General features: G+C 35.4%; 1 protein-coding gene across 20 annotated transcripts in view; it reads left to right on the top strand.

Annotated features, from left to right (window-relative positions):
- ROBO2 (roundabout guidance receptor 2) overlaps positions 1-15,722 on the top strand; it is a 1,536,637-nt gene that overhangs the window by 1,059,168 nt on the left and 461,747 nt on the right. For all 20 annotated transcript variants that reach the window (XM_084801525.1, XM_084801512.1, XM_084801523.1 and 17 more), the window contains one exon: positions 8,091-8,417. In XM_084801525.1, the coding sequence (XP_084657651.1) occupies positions 8,091-8,417 (327 nt within the window). The remainder of the gene's footprint in view (positions 1-8,090; positions 8,418-15,722) is intronic.

Below are 15,722 nucleotides of genomic sequence, written 5' to 3' on the forward strand. Positions count from 1 at the left end.
TACAATATAAAGAAAACCCGAATTTGGTGCAGCCAGTCCCATCGTTCTAGAGACCACCTCATACATTGACATCACTATGCTGGTCTCTGAGGTGGATCATTTATTTGACAAAATACAGCTTTATTTTTAAGGTATACAGTGTCCTACACTTATACCATTTCAAGAAAATGTAGTTTTTTTTTCTGGGGCAGGGTATAATTTCAGGGTATAATTTGTCCATCCATTGAAACTCCTGGTAAGGTGAGATAGGATTACCGTATTCCTCTTCCTTTTATGTCATTTGAGTCATGTTAGTGAACCTTCAGAAGATATGGTTTGATGTCCCCTAATCCTCACTAAATTTGTGGTGCAAATTTTACCAAGACATAGAAAGCATTTGAGGATTAACAGTGCAGAGATTTTACAGATATTCATGAAATGTCATTTATATTGCTAGAGATATATTTTAATAAAATAGTTTAGAGAAATGTAAAAAGCTACCACGCATTGATATTTTTCACATGAGAATGAGCTCAACTTACAAATAAGCTAACTAATTATTTTAAAACATATCACATGTGTTAGAATGTTAGTAACGTTCGGATTGATGGCTTTTAGACACTAACTCAGGTCTTCTATAGTTATGGTCACTGAGATTAAAGTCACTGACAAGAACTTTCAGAATATATTGCTTAGGGAGTAGAATAGAAGGTCTGAATGTGGCCAGTCGATTTAGAGTTCATCATGGCCATTAAATGGATGTCAATAGTTTTTAGAAAACTAAATGTTATTATAAAATTCAATGTGTTTGAGATTGTTTCATTTCACTGTATTTTGTAAAGCCAATGCAATTCTAAACTGTGACACAGTATTATAAATATGATAATAAGGAACTAAATGTCAAAGATATCTTTCCAGAAATAGGGATCACTTTTGTCACTATAAGGCAGGTCTGCCTAACCCATGAATACCTCTGATTTGGTGGCAAATCAGTACTTAAAGAATGTCTTCCACCATTAAGATGGAGCGAATTGATTTATGGTTATACTGGATAGATACCCAGGTAAATGCATTGCCTTTTCACCAAACTGTCAGAAAATGAGTTTATAAAGTAGGAGATTAATTTCTCTAGAGGAATATCACCTCTAAAATCATCTGGAATACATTCAGTCATGTGCATAAAGACTTCTCTTTAATGGTATATAAATAACAAATATATTCCAGTTGGTCTGCTTCTGCATTCAGTATCTAAAGTTACTGATTATGAGTTATACAGAAGAACTCTGCTATATCTGGGAAGGCTCTTATTTACCTGCTCAGGGCCTACTTGCTTGGGCAAGGTCCATGTCTTGAAGATGAACAGCCAAATAATATAATATTCATATAAGTGATTAAAACTTACCTAATGAAGATATTGAATAGGGCAGAATAGTGGAGACAAAGGTGGAGAATGCTTTAGAATTTTAATATTTCCAGAAATTACTTTTAACAGTGAGAACTGATGTATAATTAAGACATTTAGAGAAACATTTTCATGAATCTGTTTTCTTCTATTCACTATGACCAAGGAGGAAAAATTTAAAGATCTCCACTTCCTTTACTTTTTCTCCCATGAGTGAAATAATTGGTTTTAAGAGATATAGCCATATACTGCCAGTTTTCCTTAGGCTAAAATTATTTATCACATAGCTCAGAGGTTATGGAAGATGGCTTTTTTTTTTTGAGTAATGTGCATGCTTCACATCATAACATCCTGAATCCAGATCTCAGCTCTCTTGTAAAAGGCTGGGCACAGCAGCTAATGTATGTTGTCCCAGTGCTAGTGGGACAGAGACTGGAAGATCACTGGAACTCCCTGGGCAGCCCCCAAAGCACAAAGCTAAGGTAGTAAAACACAGGGCTAAAAGCTAGTTATCTGGCAACCTGAGGTGTTATACTCTCAAAAGAGCTAAGGAAGTGAGGGAATAGATAAGGAAAAGTCACCCTGGAAACTCAGAGTGGGCAAGTTTGGGAGAGGAACCCTCAGCACTGTCGTTCTTCACTGTCTTCTGGTTTTCCATCATAGAGTGTGGAAGTGACACTGGATTTTTCTTTGGTAGCTATGCCTTCTTTATATTATTCCAGAAAAATTAAGTAATAAGGACCTGCTGGATGCCATATTATGAAACTGGGTACTTTGACAATTAAAGCTACCCATTGAGTTGATGAAAATAATTAGAATTTTGTTTCTCATTGCCTATTCATTTTGTATAAAACTTGTTAATTTGGAGACTGTTTTTGAAATACCATACTTTAAAGTAATATTTCTGTGTGTCTATTTGATAATGCTTTGATATTAAGCCTACATTTAATTAATTTCATGATATAATACATTACAGGATGTCACCATGTATGGTGTCATGATAATATATTTCATCTACTTCCACAGGTAAAGGGAACGTTATAGATTTCTTTAAACCAACTGTCTTGGGAAAGTTTTAGTAGTTTTCAAATATACAAAAATCCTTTCATGTATTGGATCCCATTACAGGAGCTCCAGGGGTAATGCTTATCTCAACATCTCTTTTTATTCTTTCTTCTCCAATAAGAGAAGGAAGTTTAGTCTTCCTGAAATAAAATTACCAACAGTTTCAAGTATTAATTCAGCAGAGTGATTCATGGTTTTCACTTTGTTACTAATTATTTCAATTCACTGATCACTATGGCACTGAGTCACCTTTCTTTCTCTGAGGAAAATGTTGAGTTGGCTTTATTTCAATGGGGAAATATAAGCTATCACTAGATGGAGTTAAATGTATCAAGCAATAAAGCAATAATGTAAAAATTCTTCCAAGCAAAGAGACTCTTGTCAGTTGGCTCAGTGTTTTGTGAGCTAGATTTGGGAAATATATTGTAACAGTTCACAGGAGGAGGAAAGTACAATATGCTGACTACTTACTATCATAGGGACCGACTAGGCTTTAGTCTGCAGTCCATCTATCTATGTATCCATCAACCATCCCTCTATCATAAAATTATCTATCTGTAAACTATCATCTATCTGTTTCTTTTAATCTATGAAAAAACTTAAGTGAGATATTCATATTTGATTTATACCACATAAATGAGATAAGCAGGCACATTACTAATAGCCGAGTAATAATCTTTATCCTTCATTTCTGAAATTCTATTTCTTACTTTACTGTCAGGCAGCCTTCACTAATCCATGTCATATTATTGTAGTCATCAAACTGGGATGGAAATAATGTTACAATATTCACCTACTCACTTAAGCATCACCATTATTGTAGTAATCCTCCTTATTAATTTGGTAGTATAATTGCCTATGGGAAACTACTTTATTTGAACAAACATGATTACTATAAGAGGATAAACAAGTGCATACACTTTAAAGTAAAAAAAAAAAAAGACACTCTGGACATTTTACTGTAGGAAAAGAACATCTGGACCTGCCTCTAATTTGTAGTGTTCTTCTATCAGAAAACCTTAGAACATTTTGGTAGGCATTGTTTGACTTGTCAAGGTTCTAATAGTTGATGGAGTGTTTTGCTTTTTGCTTTGTTGTTGTTGTTTTTTTAATGAAAACTAAAACTATATTCCAGTAAACACTAGCTTTCTACTGAAGAGTGAGGCAGGGGCATTTTACTTAGAAACCCTTGAAGTAAAAAAGAAACATACTTCTAGATGCTTGATTGTCCTTATTGTAGCCTGCAACTTGCATCACTTCTGAGAATAAAAGTTTCAAAGTGCTCAAAGCATTTGGGTCATTATTGGTCAATAAAGCAAAATGGAACAGGATAACAAAGCACTAAAATTTAGAGAAGTGAAAATTTCCAAAGAATATTAAAAAGTCTTTGAGAAATAGGAATTATTCATTATGTAAATTGGGGTCCTCAGTCAAGTGGTTGAGGGCACATCTGCTGATATCACTCTGGGATGCTTAGATGCAGTTTAATCTAAGTGCATGATCTTATCTGGGTAGGAACTCTAGTACTGCAGCTTCCTATACTTGTCCTATGCTACCCATTTACTGTAGAAACCAGGGCCTTTTGCTTTTTAGAACTATGATGGGAGCTCACCCACCAGCCAGCCAGCCTAGACAAAATTGAGAACTCCAAGTTCTTTGAGATGTGCTGTCTCAAAGACAAGGAGGAGAAACATCAAAGAATAGCACCTACATAACTGTACCATCCAAGTACATGCAAACACATGTGAACATGTACCACAGTCACATATACATCCACACCCATAGGTGCACATACTTGCGGTGTGAGCATGTGTGCACATGCACACACACACACACACACACACACACACACACACACCACCACCACCAACAACAACAACAACAACAACAACCACAACACAATTAAATAAGAAAAGAAACATCTCAAGGCTTGTCTGTTTGCACATGTTCTAAAATTGGGATATTCAGAGATCCAGTTTGGCCCAGTGCACTGATGACATACATATTTGCAAAACATTTCATATTCAAAGGCATTCTGGGTGATTCTGGTGAATCTCCTTGGAAACCAAGGCTGATAGTTCATAATTTAATTATTAGTAATGATATTTAGGTAATTCTCTTATTGAAGTCAATTTTAGAAGAGTTTTTATTAATACGCTACATAAAGCATGCAAACTATCCTTGTTCTCCTCTTGATATTTAAAGATGTTGGCTACATTACACATGAACATTCTTGAACATATTTTCTGTTCCTACAATCACTTCAGCTCTGGGGTAGTTATATGACTACTGCATAGCTTACCTTAACATTTGAATATCAGCATTAGAAGTCTTTTTAAAAATTCTCCATTTCGACAGGACCTTCTCCACCGCTGAGTGGAGAGTGGGGACTGACTCTCACACGAACTCTGGTGCGTGTATTTGACCACACCCCCTTGATGGGGAGGCCTGGTGGCACGCAGAAGAAGGATATCAGGCTACCAAGAAGAGACTTGATACCCTATGAGCATATACAGGGGGAGGAAGTCCCCCTCAGTCACAGTCATAGGGGAGGGGAGTAGGGAGAAAGAGGGAGGGAGGGAGGAATGGGAGGATACAAGGGATGGGCTAACAATTGAGATGTAATATGAATAAACTAATAAAATATTTTTTAAAATTCCCCATTTTCTTTTATAATATCTAGGGTGAGTTAAATAAAACCTTTTAATTATAATGACGTCCTAATTAATATTAAGAAATGTAAAGATAATAGAATTGATGCAAGATACAAGGACACTGAATTCTATCGCTATTGTTTTGTTGGCTCCCCTGTCTTTTCAACAAGTTGGGTTGCATATTTCATATTTTGTGTGCGTTACTAACATTACCTTAGAATTACGGTAATTTGTTTGAAATCTGGAGAAAAGAGTTTATGGTTCAATAAAAAGATGAGCAGAGTCAGTCATTGTTAAGTAGGAGCAGATGATGATGAACTTTTTAGCATGACAGCACATGGCCGTTTTCTTTCCTCTTTTCCTCATACATTTCCTCCGTTTTCTCTACCTCTTCCTTTTTGTTTCTTCTCTTTGACTCCTCCTATTTCTACCATATCCCGTTCCAACAGCACTTAGAAGATATTCTTAACTCAGGGCCACACAAAATTGAATCCATCCTTATTTGATGTGTGTATACCTCAGAAAAGAATCTTGTTTGTAGGTTCAGCATTTTAAGCCTGCAGTCCCATCTGGTTTCTGTGATCTCTTTTTCTTTATGTTATTCTTTATACTCATTTGGGGCCACAAAATATAATAAGACTCTGTACGTCCCAGTGTTTTATAGGACTCTGTGTGATGGGCACTCCTCCCCCTGTACAAAGGGTAGTGTGTCATTTCCCCACTTAGTTCCATAGACATCTCAGCTTTGGCTTGTGTTGTCACATACAGGAGTCACATGCTTAAATCAAGCAGACTTACAGTCTTTCATAATTTAAAGGCCCAGCCTCTGTGAAAACGTAGTAAAAAAAAATATATCACACATTATATACCACACTATATTCACTCCCCTCCGAACACCCATTTTTTATATTACAAATAATTCATCGAGCTACTATTTAAGATTTATTTATTGGCTCTCTTGTAGGGCCATAAGTTTGCAGTGTCATAATTTAAGGGTGCTCATATAGAATCCTCACATTTTCAATTACACCTTAACATTCAGATTGTATCTTTATTAATTATTTCTATATATCTTCCTTTTAATCTATCTTTGTCCAAGTGATGAGACCATTCCCATTTTATTTTCTGCTCTAGTTAACTGTTGCAGGCTTGATAATTTCATTTAAAGTCTAAAATGATAACTGAGAAAAATGTTATGTAACACATAACTTGCTTTAATGGCACAGTATGCATGATGTATATGTACCCTGTGTTGCTGTCCTGCAGACTGTGACTCCCTTTCCAAACACATCACATCTATTAAATCAGTTTTAAGATTTTGCCCTGCAATTTTTTATGGAGGCACCCAATGCTTACAATCTGTATGTCCTTTTGCTTGATCTGATTAAAATGAAATTTGTAGTTTGCAACCATTAAAATATATATTCTCTTTCAAAATGAAAGCTAAACTCATGGCCAAATTAAGTTCTGTTTATTCAATTAAAATATGCATGGTGACTGACTTAAATTTGATTAGAATTACCCTGAGGCATATTGCCTCTCTTTCCAGATCAGAAATGTGCAAATTTAGGTGATTGCATGGAAAGTTATAATAGCAAAATGTAAGATGCTTCACTATAGATCATTATCATTATTTTCTTGAAAGGGCTATTGCTTTTGGAATACCCATTTGATTGATCTGGAAGACATTACCTGGATTATCCAAAAGAGTGATTGTGTGAAAGTCGAACGCACTCAGACAGTGGTTAAGATTATTTGGTGTTCTATCAGAAGTAAGGTCTTATCATTCATGTTGGGTGGCATAACTTTGTATAACACCTTTTCAAGGGTATGCACAGACAGATCAATAAATAATCAAATAAATCTTTCACACTCAAAAGTAGCTGAAATAAAACAAAAGCATAATTTTTATCATGTCTAGATCTTATGTTTCTTCTATTATTTAATGGTTAGGCTTTTATTGTATCATAAGAATATCATTTTCGTATTTATATTAGCATATTTACTGTTGCTACTACAAAATACCTAGATACTTAATAAATTAAGAGGATTTTTTTAGCTCTTAGTTTCATAGATCCAACTCATAGCTCTGAATGAGGGCATAAGGCCTTCTCACAGAACAATGAGTGGCAAAATGATTGTTGGGTATATATCAAAAGTTGACAGGTAGCTAGAGATATTCAGAAGCCACACGACCCATCTTGTAACAGTTCACTTTTGCAAAAATTGACTCAGTCTATAGGAACAGCAACAATCTCTTCCAAGGATGCTACCCACTCACCTAATGAGCCTTTGGCAGGTCATATGTCTTACAGGTCACCCTTATCTTAATTTTAACACCATGGGCTTCCTTAAAGGACAGAAAGCATTCAGGTAGATGAAGGGACTATCGATTTTACCCTCTGGTGAAATACTCCATTTTATCTTTATTTATAGTAATGTACAAAATATATTTCTTTTATTTTTCTACTACCTCATTATTTATTTAGAATTTATTTATTTGTTATTAATTTATTTTTTATCATTTTGAATTACAAGGGGTAGTTTGCGCATTGTTTTCCATCCCTTGTACTGGAAACTAAAATTTTTATTTGTTTGTTTGTTATTTAGTGCTTGCGTAGATAGTCATGTTACTGCATGTCAAATTCAGTGTGCATGTAAAATTAAGGGCATACATCTCAAAATAACCTGAAACTTTAGTAGCCTCACCCTGTTTCTCTCTGATTGAACACTGTGTTGTGTACACTGTCTGGTTTCCCTGTGCTTTGCTCATGTTATTCCAACTGTACACTTGGTTTGCTCTCCCATTAAATAGTGAATATTGACAGAACAAGAAGTCAGTCAGTCCTGTTCACCTTGGATCCTCATGTCAAAATGATATTCTATTAAATATTTGAAAATATTTAGCCCTATGAGTATAAATCTAAATGAATCATACATTACAGATAAGAAACATGTTAAGTTTGACTTCATTGTGTCGTGTTTTGTAGGATCTCGCCTTCGTCAAGAAGACTTTCCCCCGAGGATTGTAGAACACCCTTCTGATGTCATCGTCTCCAAGGGAGAGCCCACCACCCTGAACTGCAAAGCAGAGGGCCGGCCAACTCCCACTATCGAATGGTACAAGGATGGTGAGAGGGTGGAGACAGACAAAGATGATCCCAGGTCACACAGGATGCTTCTGCCCAGCGGATCCTTATTCTTTTTGCGAATTGTGCACGGACGCAGAAGTAAACCGGATGAAGGGAGCTACGTCTGTGTTGCAAGGAACTATCTTGGCGAAGCAGTGAGTCGGAACGCATCTCTGGAAGTGGCATGTAAGTAACCACCATGGGCCTCGTGTGCACATTCGTTCTGCTTCGCTTTAGTAAGTTTGATTGTTTCTCACTGATGCATAGGAACTGTAGAGTAAAACAACTGAAAATACACAACCCTTACTTCTCTGAGCAAATATGGTTGTAATGCTGTCAGTATTAGGGCTTCCACAATTTTATTTACTTAAAATAGTATAAAGGCTATGCTATTATATTGAAACAACAGGTTATTGTTATTGAAAATCTGAACTATTAATGAAATACCTAATTGAGTTTCAATGTTGCTTATGTTAAAATTACAACTTCACTTATAATAATGTCATGAAATGCAGACATAAATTCAATATTTCACCCATTTCTGTTACTCACACATAGGTGTATAGATACATATAAATATTTATACATGTATACCTATAACTTTTGAAGTAACACATTGTTTTCCTCTCTACATTATAGTATCTCCCTTTTCTTTATAGAACAAGTTCAGAAACAGTAGTTACCAAAGAGAGAATATACCACCAAATATAACAATAACTTCATATTTTATAGTTGAATATGCTGTGTCATAGTTTCAGATTTCTACTCAATCTTGCCAGTCAAATTAGATAAGAATTTTCTCCCTCTTTTGAACTTTTTTGATATATTTATTTGACATCCTTGCCAACAATGAAGATAAAGATTTTAGTGCTTGGCATCTCTTTAGATAGAGTTCGTTGGCTTCATGGATGCTGTGTGAGAGATGGTTTTGTCTGAGGATTTGGGTTGTGTTTTTTAAAAATACAATGAATTTTGCTAGTAATATACTTGTTTTAAGTAAGTGTTTTATCTGCAGTGAACTGTGAGTAAGACGACAGCAATGGCTCCCATGTAGAGAAGATGGTCCCTTGTTATAACTGGGAGGGTTTCGAAAATATTAGGTGCTTCTGATAATTAAAGTTAATATATTCTATATGGTACCACAGCAGATTACAATGTTTTTGTACAGTGAGTTGAAACTTCCAGCAATATGTCATTGTTTTTGCACCTGCAGGAGCCTTTTGGTGATTAAATCAAATATTCGTTATTTTACTATTATTATTCCCATCCATCTTGTCTTCTGATTTAGAGATTCATTCCAGAAGCCAGGAACAAACTGATGTTTAAATGTGTAACTTCAATAAAAAAATGAATGGGAGTTCTTAAAATACTCATTATATGTGTAAAAAACATTGAAATACAAACATTTAAAACCTTTAAAATTATTGCAATTTCTCCAGGAAATACCAAATATTTTTTAATAAAACAAATCTTTAAAAGTACTTAAATATAGTTTAATAGGATATGAAATATGAAAATACAACTTGAAGACTATATAGATTCTTCCTACACTTCCATTAAAACAATATCAGCTTTCTGAAACTTTTGAGTGTATTGAAATACTTCACTGCCAAATCTATTGATCCATATCTGTTATAAATATGACTGACATTGTCCTCCCATTTTGTGAGTGGAAGAGTACATCACTACTAAATGACCAAAGTGTGGAAAATGATTTAATGGGGATTTCAAGAATGAGTCTTGACTCTTGTAACTTTTGCTTTTAGGGAATTGTTCTGCACTCCTTCAATAGGCTAATAGACACTGCATGTAAAGAGACTTTATTTTATATAAATGAAAATGAAGTTTTACTTTTTTCCCCATAACATTTTCTTTTGTTCCTTTTTACTCAGCAGTCAAGAACTACTTTACTCTGATTAATTTAACTTCAGAACATTAAAATGTATTGAAATTCACTAGAAATTTGTTTGTAGGTTAGTAATAGATTTGTCAAAATAGGTTTGCAAACACATGCAACTTTTATTTCTAGGTTATCTGAAAAGATTACATTCTCCCCTAACTAAATCCTAAATAATTAAACTTTTATAAGAGAAAAAAGTTGAGCATGATTTTTCCATGTAATATGAGAGTAGCATTTTTTAAAATTTAGAAACAAAGAAACTTTAAGAAATGCTTGAATTACTTACAATCTCAAAAGGAAAAATCAGAAAGCTTCTACGTTGGGTTTAGCTAGTGAATGCAATTCTTTCTTCTAATGCCATGTCAATAGTTCATGGCATTTGAAGCTACCCAAGATCGAATAATATACAGTTATTTGTTGCTCTTTTTTATTAGGTGACCAAGCTTCTCTATGTTCTTGTGTGTTTTAGTACCTGCAACAGGAATGCTGAATAAAGCAACAACTTCAGCACTTAATGTGCTGAGGGACAGGTATAAAGAAGTCATTTGAAACTATTCACAAAGTTCAGATTGCCCTTCAGATGGCCAGCATTTAAATAGTTTGTAATAAATCAAATGGAGAAAAAATTATAATGCATTAAAAGTACAAATAAGACATAGTATGGGAAGCCCCCAAGGAGTAATATGTAAACATTTCTAGATAAATAATATGAAGTAAGAGTCCTAAAAATGGAAGCATCATTTAATATCCAATTTTAATATTTTGTGATGTCTTGTTTAGAAAATGACTTTGAAAATCATCCTGGTATAGAGACCACGTTTCCCTGCTAAGCATCAGATAGCTTGTTCGAGGTTTGGGGGAGAATAGGTTGGGATGTGCTGAATCACAGTGACTGCACTTTTCCATTATGTGCACCATTTATAAAATTGGAGTGTCTAGAAGGAGCAACCCTGGGAACGAGTGATAGCTTTAACTGTATGGTTGGATATACCAATGAGGTATCAAGATTAAAACACCTGACATTCCATTATAAAATAGCTTCTGGCATTGAGCAAGCAAAGCATTCTCAAATAAAGTTTGAGGCCACAGAAGTAAGTAAAATTGGAGAAAAATCCCCAGGCAGTCTGTCATTGGTGAACCATTATACAATATGGAGTCCATTTGTTCTGATTAAGTTCTAGCTGATCATGGGAAAAAAATAAATGTCAGTACAGGAGGCATCGTGGTGTTAGAGAGACAAGGAATGTTGAAGTGACAAGAAATCATTTTAAAATAAAGTAAGTGGTAAATAAATGTAGCCGTGAATTCTAGCAATAGAAGAAGAACAGAGCAGGTGAGAATGAGTGGGCGGTAGAATCACAAATTTCTACTTTTCTAGAAGAACTTTCTGGAGAATGGGGAAACTAGGGCAGTCTCTCAATATCTATACCACTGAGTGTGGGACCATGTGGGCTCCTCCTCTACAAAGGGAGTTTGGAAATGGCTCTGGGCTTTGCTCATAACATGGAAGTACTTCCTGTCACCCCTCATTGTGATAAGATGCAATGACTGTGCACATTTATTATGTAATGATTAATGATAAAACAGCATGGGAAATGTTTGATTCACTTTACTTCACCTTGATATTTATTTCAAATGAGAAAATATTGTGTGTGTCATATCATGAATATCAGAATTCTGTTGATATATATTTATCTCTATGTGTTGTATGAAAATCTACTGTCTTTTCATACACAATATTTGCTCTCACACAAAAAAGTCATTCATGGCCAAGTATTGCCACATTCAATCACCTAATTATTTTTTTGTTGCTGTTGTTTGTTTTTGTTTTTTTTTTATTGTGGTTCTTGTTTACTTTCTTTTATGCATTATAAGGGTACATTAAGAACAATTCAGAAAGTCCTTTCAATTCACTTGAATTTGAAGCAGCTGTTTAGGCAGAAAGTGGTTTGTTTTTTGTCTTTTGTTTTTGTTTTTTTTGTTTTTTGTTTTTTGTTTGTTTTGTTTGTTTTGGTTTTTTTATGGAATGAAAAGAGAAGCACGAGGCTACCAGCAAGAGGGCTGGCACTCATGAAGTGAATAGGTGGTTTTCCAACGGGATCCCCCAAGAGCACCAGACACAGAGGTGCAGGTGGGATTTCAGTTCCCAGGAAGTGATGAGGTGTACAAAACAGAGAGAGAGCATGCCGGGACTCAGCATGGCTGCCTAAGATGCACCACGCCCGGTGGCCTCAAGAGATGGCAGCTGTAGCCCCAGGTGGTAAATATATGACAGCAGCTTGATCTATCGACCAAGGGAAGAGGGGGTGCTGGGCTAAATGAAAATTCATGAAAAATTGATGAAGTCCCCAGATTATTTTTTTCCGTTTCCTTTTTCTCAGCACTCCGCTAGTAGAGAGGAGGGAGTCAAAATGAGGTGGTGAACGTTTTAATACCAGGAGGTGGTGATTCAAAGTTTGGGGGGGGGTTTACATGGAACGCTCCATTGCTTACTTTAAAGGAAAATATGGAACTTTCAGTTTGCCTGTGTTTTGGTAATTAAAGTAGCTAAATATTCAAAACATGATTTTTGGTATAACATGATTCCTAATTCAATTGGATTATGAGTATGAATTCCATGAGGCAATATGGTTTGCTTTTTCCTCACTATTTCCTCTTTTACTCCTCCAAGTAACCCTCTTAAAAAAAAAAAAAACCTTATGTCCATGTATCGAGACTACAGGAGTTTAATCAGAGAGGGAAGAGGCTCTGCATTATTTATAGGTCCCAGATTGCTGGGGTAGAAAAGCTGCAGGACACTGTACACACATAATAGTCCTGCTTGTTTTAAATCTAGGACTACATTGATGTATTTATCTGTACAAGGAAGAGCGGGTATGTGAGTGGATGCGCGTTGCTGTGAGAGGGTGCAGGTGGCTTCAAAAAGGAGCACAAGATGAATCGTTAACTTCATTCCTTCATGTTGACAAGTCTGTAGATTTTTATGTGTTCGATGTTATTTTGGGCTGTGGGCAAAATTTATCCAAGCAGAATGATTTGATTTTTTTTTTCATAAAGACTTAAGGCAATTTAAATTTTAGAGAGTTTAAATTTAAGCTCTGCCAAGCTCTTTGAATTTTCTTGTTTGTTTTGTTTTTGAGACATGGTTTTGCTAAGTATACCAGGGTGAGGAAACCCAGGCTCCACAGAGAAACCCTGTCTCAAAATAACAATCCCCCCAAATAAACCTATGTCAATTAACATGCAATTCCCATTCTTCTCAAGCCTTCCTCCCTTGTCTCCAAGGAAATGCTTACCTGTCTCTGTAAGTCTGTATGTGGTAGTTGTATGCATTTATAAGTGGAAACACTTATTAAAGGTAATTTTTGCCATAACTTATATACTTTTAAGACCTGTTATTTGAACACCACATCTCCCATTCTCCTTTTGTACACAGTTTTTTTTCCCTAATAGTTCTAATATAGGTCCTTCTATTCTGACTGAAGACGTCCACAAGGGTTCTATAATTCCTTAAAGTGGGTTGCATTCCTTTTATATTTGTCAGTCGTTATAAAACAGTAGAAGAATTTTTATAAGTCTAATTCTTTTTCTACATAGTGGTCCATAAAATTTTGTAATTTAATTGCAAAGGACTGAGGTTAATTACTCCATTGACATGCTTAGTACTGAAAACGAAATTGGTTTTTCTTTAGGAGATTTCAAAAGCAAAGACATTCCTAGCTGTGTGTTTCTTAATTAGACGATACACTCACACTTTCATCAGTTAGAAATTACATGTACAGTTTTGTTAAAGTTACACACACACACACACACACACACACACACACACACACACACGCACACACACACACACACACACCATACTGTGTGAGAGAAGAAGAAAACTCAGCTTCAGGTAGCTTTTGGGATTTCACTGTTTCTCAGCAGCCTTCCTTTCTAGACATCAACAGTTGACTCTGATTTAGTTAGTTTAGGCTACTGTGACAAGATGGCAGAAAGAGGTGTCTTTTACCCAATAGAATTTGATTTCCCATAGTTCTAGGTAAGTCTATGGTCAACTAGCCAGTATGAGTGTGTTTAGGTAAAACTCTACTTCTTAGGAAATAGAATACCAATAGGTGAAGATCCTTCCTAAAGAACATAGTATATCCCCATATCTCCTAACATGATTCTAATTTCAGGGATTTTAAAAAAAAATTATAAACTATACTTTAAAAAGACTTCTAAAACTTGAAACATCATACACCAGTTGGTATTTTTTTTTAACACATTATTTCTGAAAGAGAACAGCCATTCAGCTGGTAGTTCTGGGATGATTTTGGAGCAAATTCAAACAGGAACTGTAAGAACCAATAACTAACTGTAACTGTGAGAGCAACAGTTTGCTTTGATTTTGTGGTTCAAACCCTGGTTGCTGCTAACTGCTGTGTTTTCCTTCGGACTGCTTTGCTTCTTCTTGTTGTCTTTTTATTGTTAGTTGTTTGTTTTGCTTTGTAGAAACTCCGCTGTTGTATAGTATCCAGCGACAACTTATACACAGGTTTAAGGCAGTAGAAAAATCTTTGCTGGCAGCCAGCATCGACATTGGCTGTGTGGCCTCGAGCCTTCAAGCCTTTCTCAGGTTGAGATTTGAAGCAGAAAAACCAACTTCTTTTTAACAACAGTAGTTAGTTAGAAGCCAAAATATAGAAGCCAAGAAGCAAGGTTAATACAATGAGAGGCTTTCCCGGAATTTGATAGATTAGGTCTTTGTTTTCATTTTGGCTGATGGAGCTGTGTCTATGCTGAGCTTCATGACCTGAATGGTATTTCCATAATTGCGTCAGTTGTTCTAAGGTCTGGGGACCAGTTTCATCTGCCATGGAAAATATCCCTTGACCACTTGTCCATGCAGGCTTCTTATGTAATTGGCCTTTGAAATTTTAACATGCAAAAACATCAGTCTGGGTTATAAGCAGCAAGAAAAGTCTGAATGGGTGTGTGCCATGAGAACATTTGTGTAATCTCAAGGACTGCCTAGAATTTGAGCTTAAATTAATATCCACGTATAAAAAGAGATCTTTTTTATCGTCCATACTTCTACACAGAAATCAGGTCAATTCCAAAACACAAGTATTTCTTAGCATATTTAAAGACTGTATTTGACAAACTTTGGAGAAAACAAATGCATTAGTTTTCTGAGGAACTGTATATAAGGGCATATAGAAGAAGATCTTTGTGCTAATTGAACATTTTAAAGAGCTTTTACTTTTTCTGGAAGACACAATGATCCCCCCTTCATTTGGTGTGTTAATTTGGAGGAAAGTATGGAAGCAGGTACATTTAAACGTAGGAGTGCTTCATTGACACAATGAGGCAGAAAAGGGTTCTAATACAGCGTTGCTAAATTAAGCTCATCTTAGGAAAGGAAAGATGACATATCAACAAAGAATTGAAAGGAAATTTTTTAATTTTAATTTTTTATATACACCTTTCTTATTATTTTTATTTAAGTAATTTATTCAGATTACAACTCAATTGTTATTCTATCACTGGTATACTCCTGTTCCTCCTTCCTCCCTCCTGCCTTCACCCTAATCCTCGCCCCCCTA

The sequence above is a fragment of the Acomys minous genome (genome assembly GCF_964271855.1).
Source record: "Acomys minous genome assembly, chromosome: 11".
In the NCBI taxonomy this organism is placed as follows: domain Eukaryota; kingdom Metazoa; phylum Chordata; class Mammalia; order Rodentia; family Muridae; genus Acomys; species Acomys minous.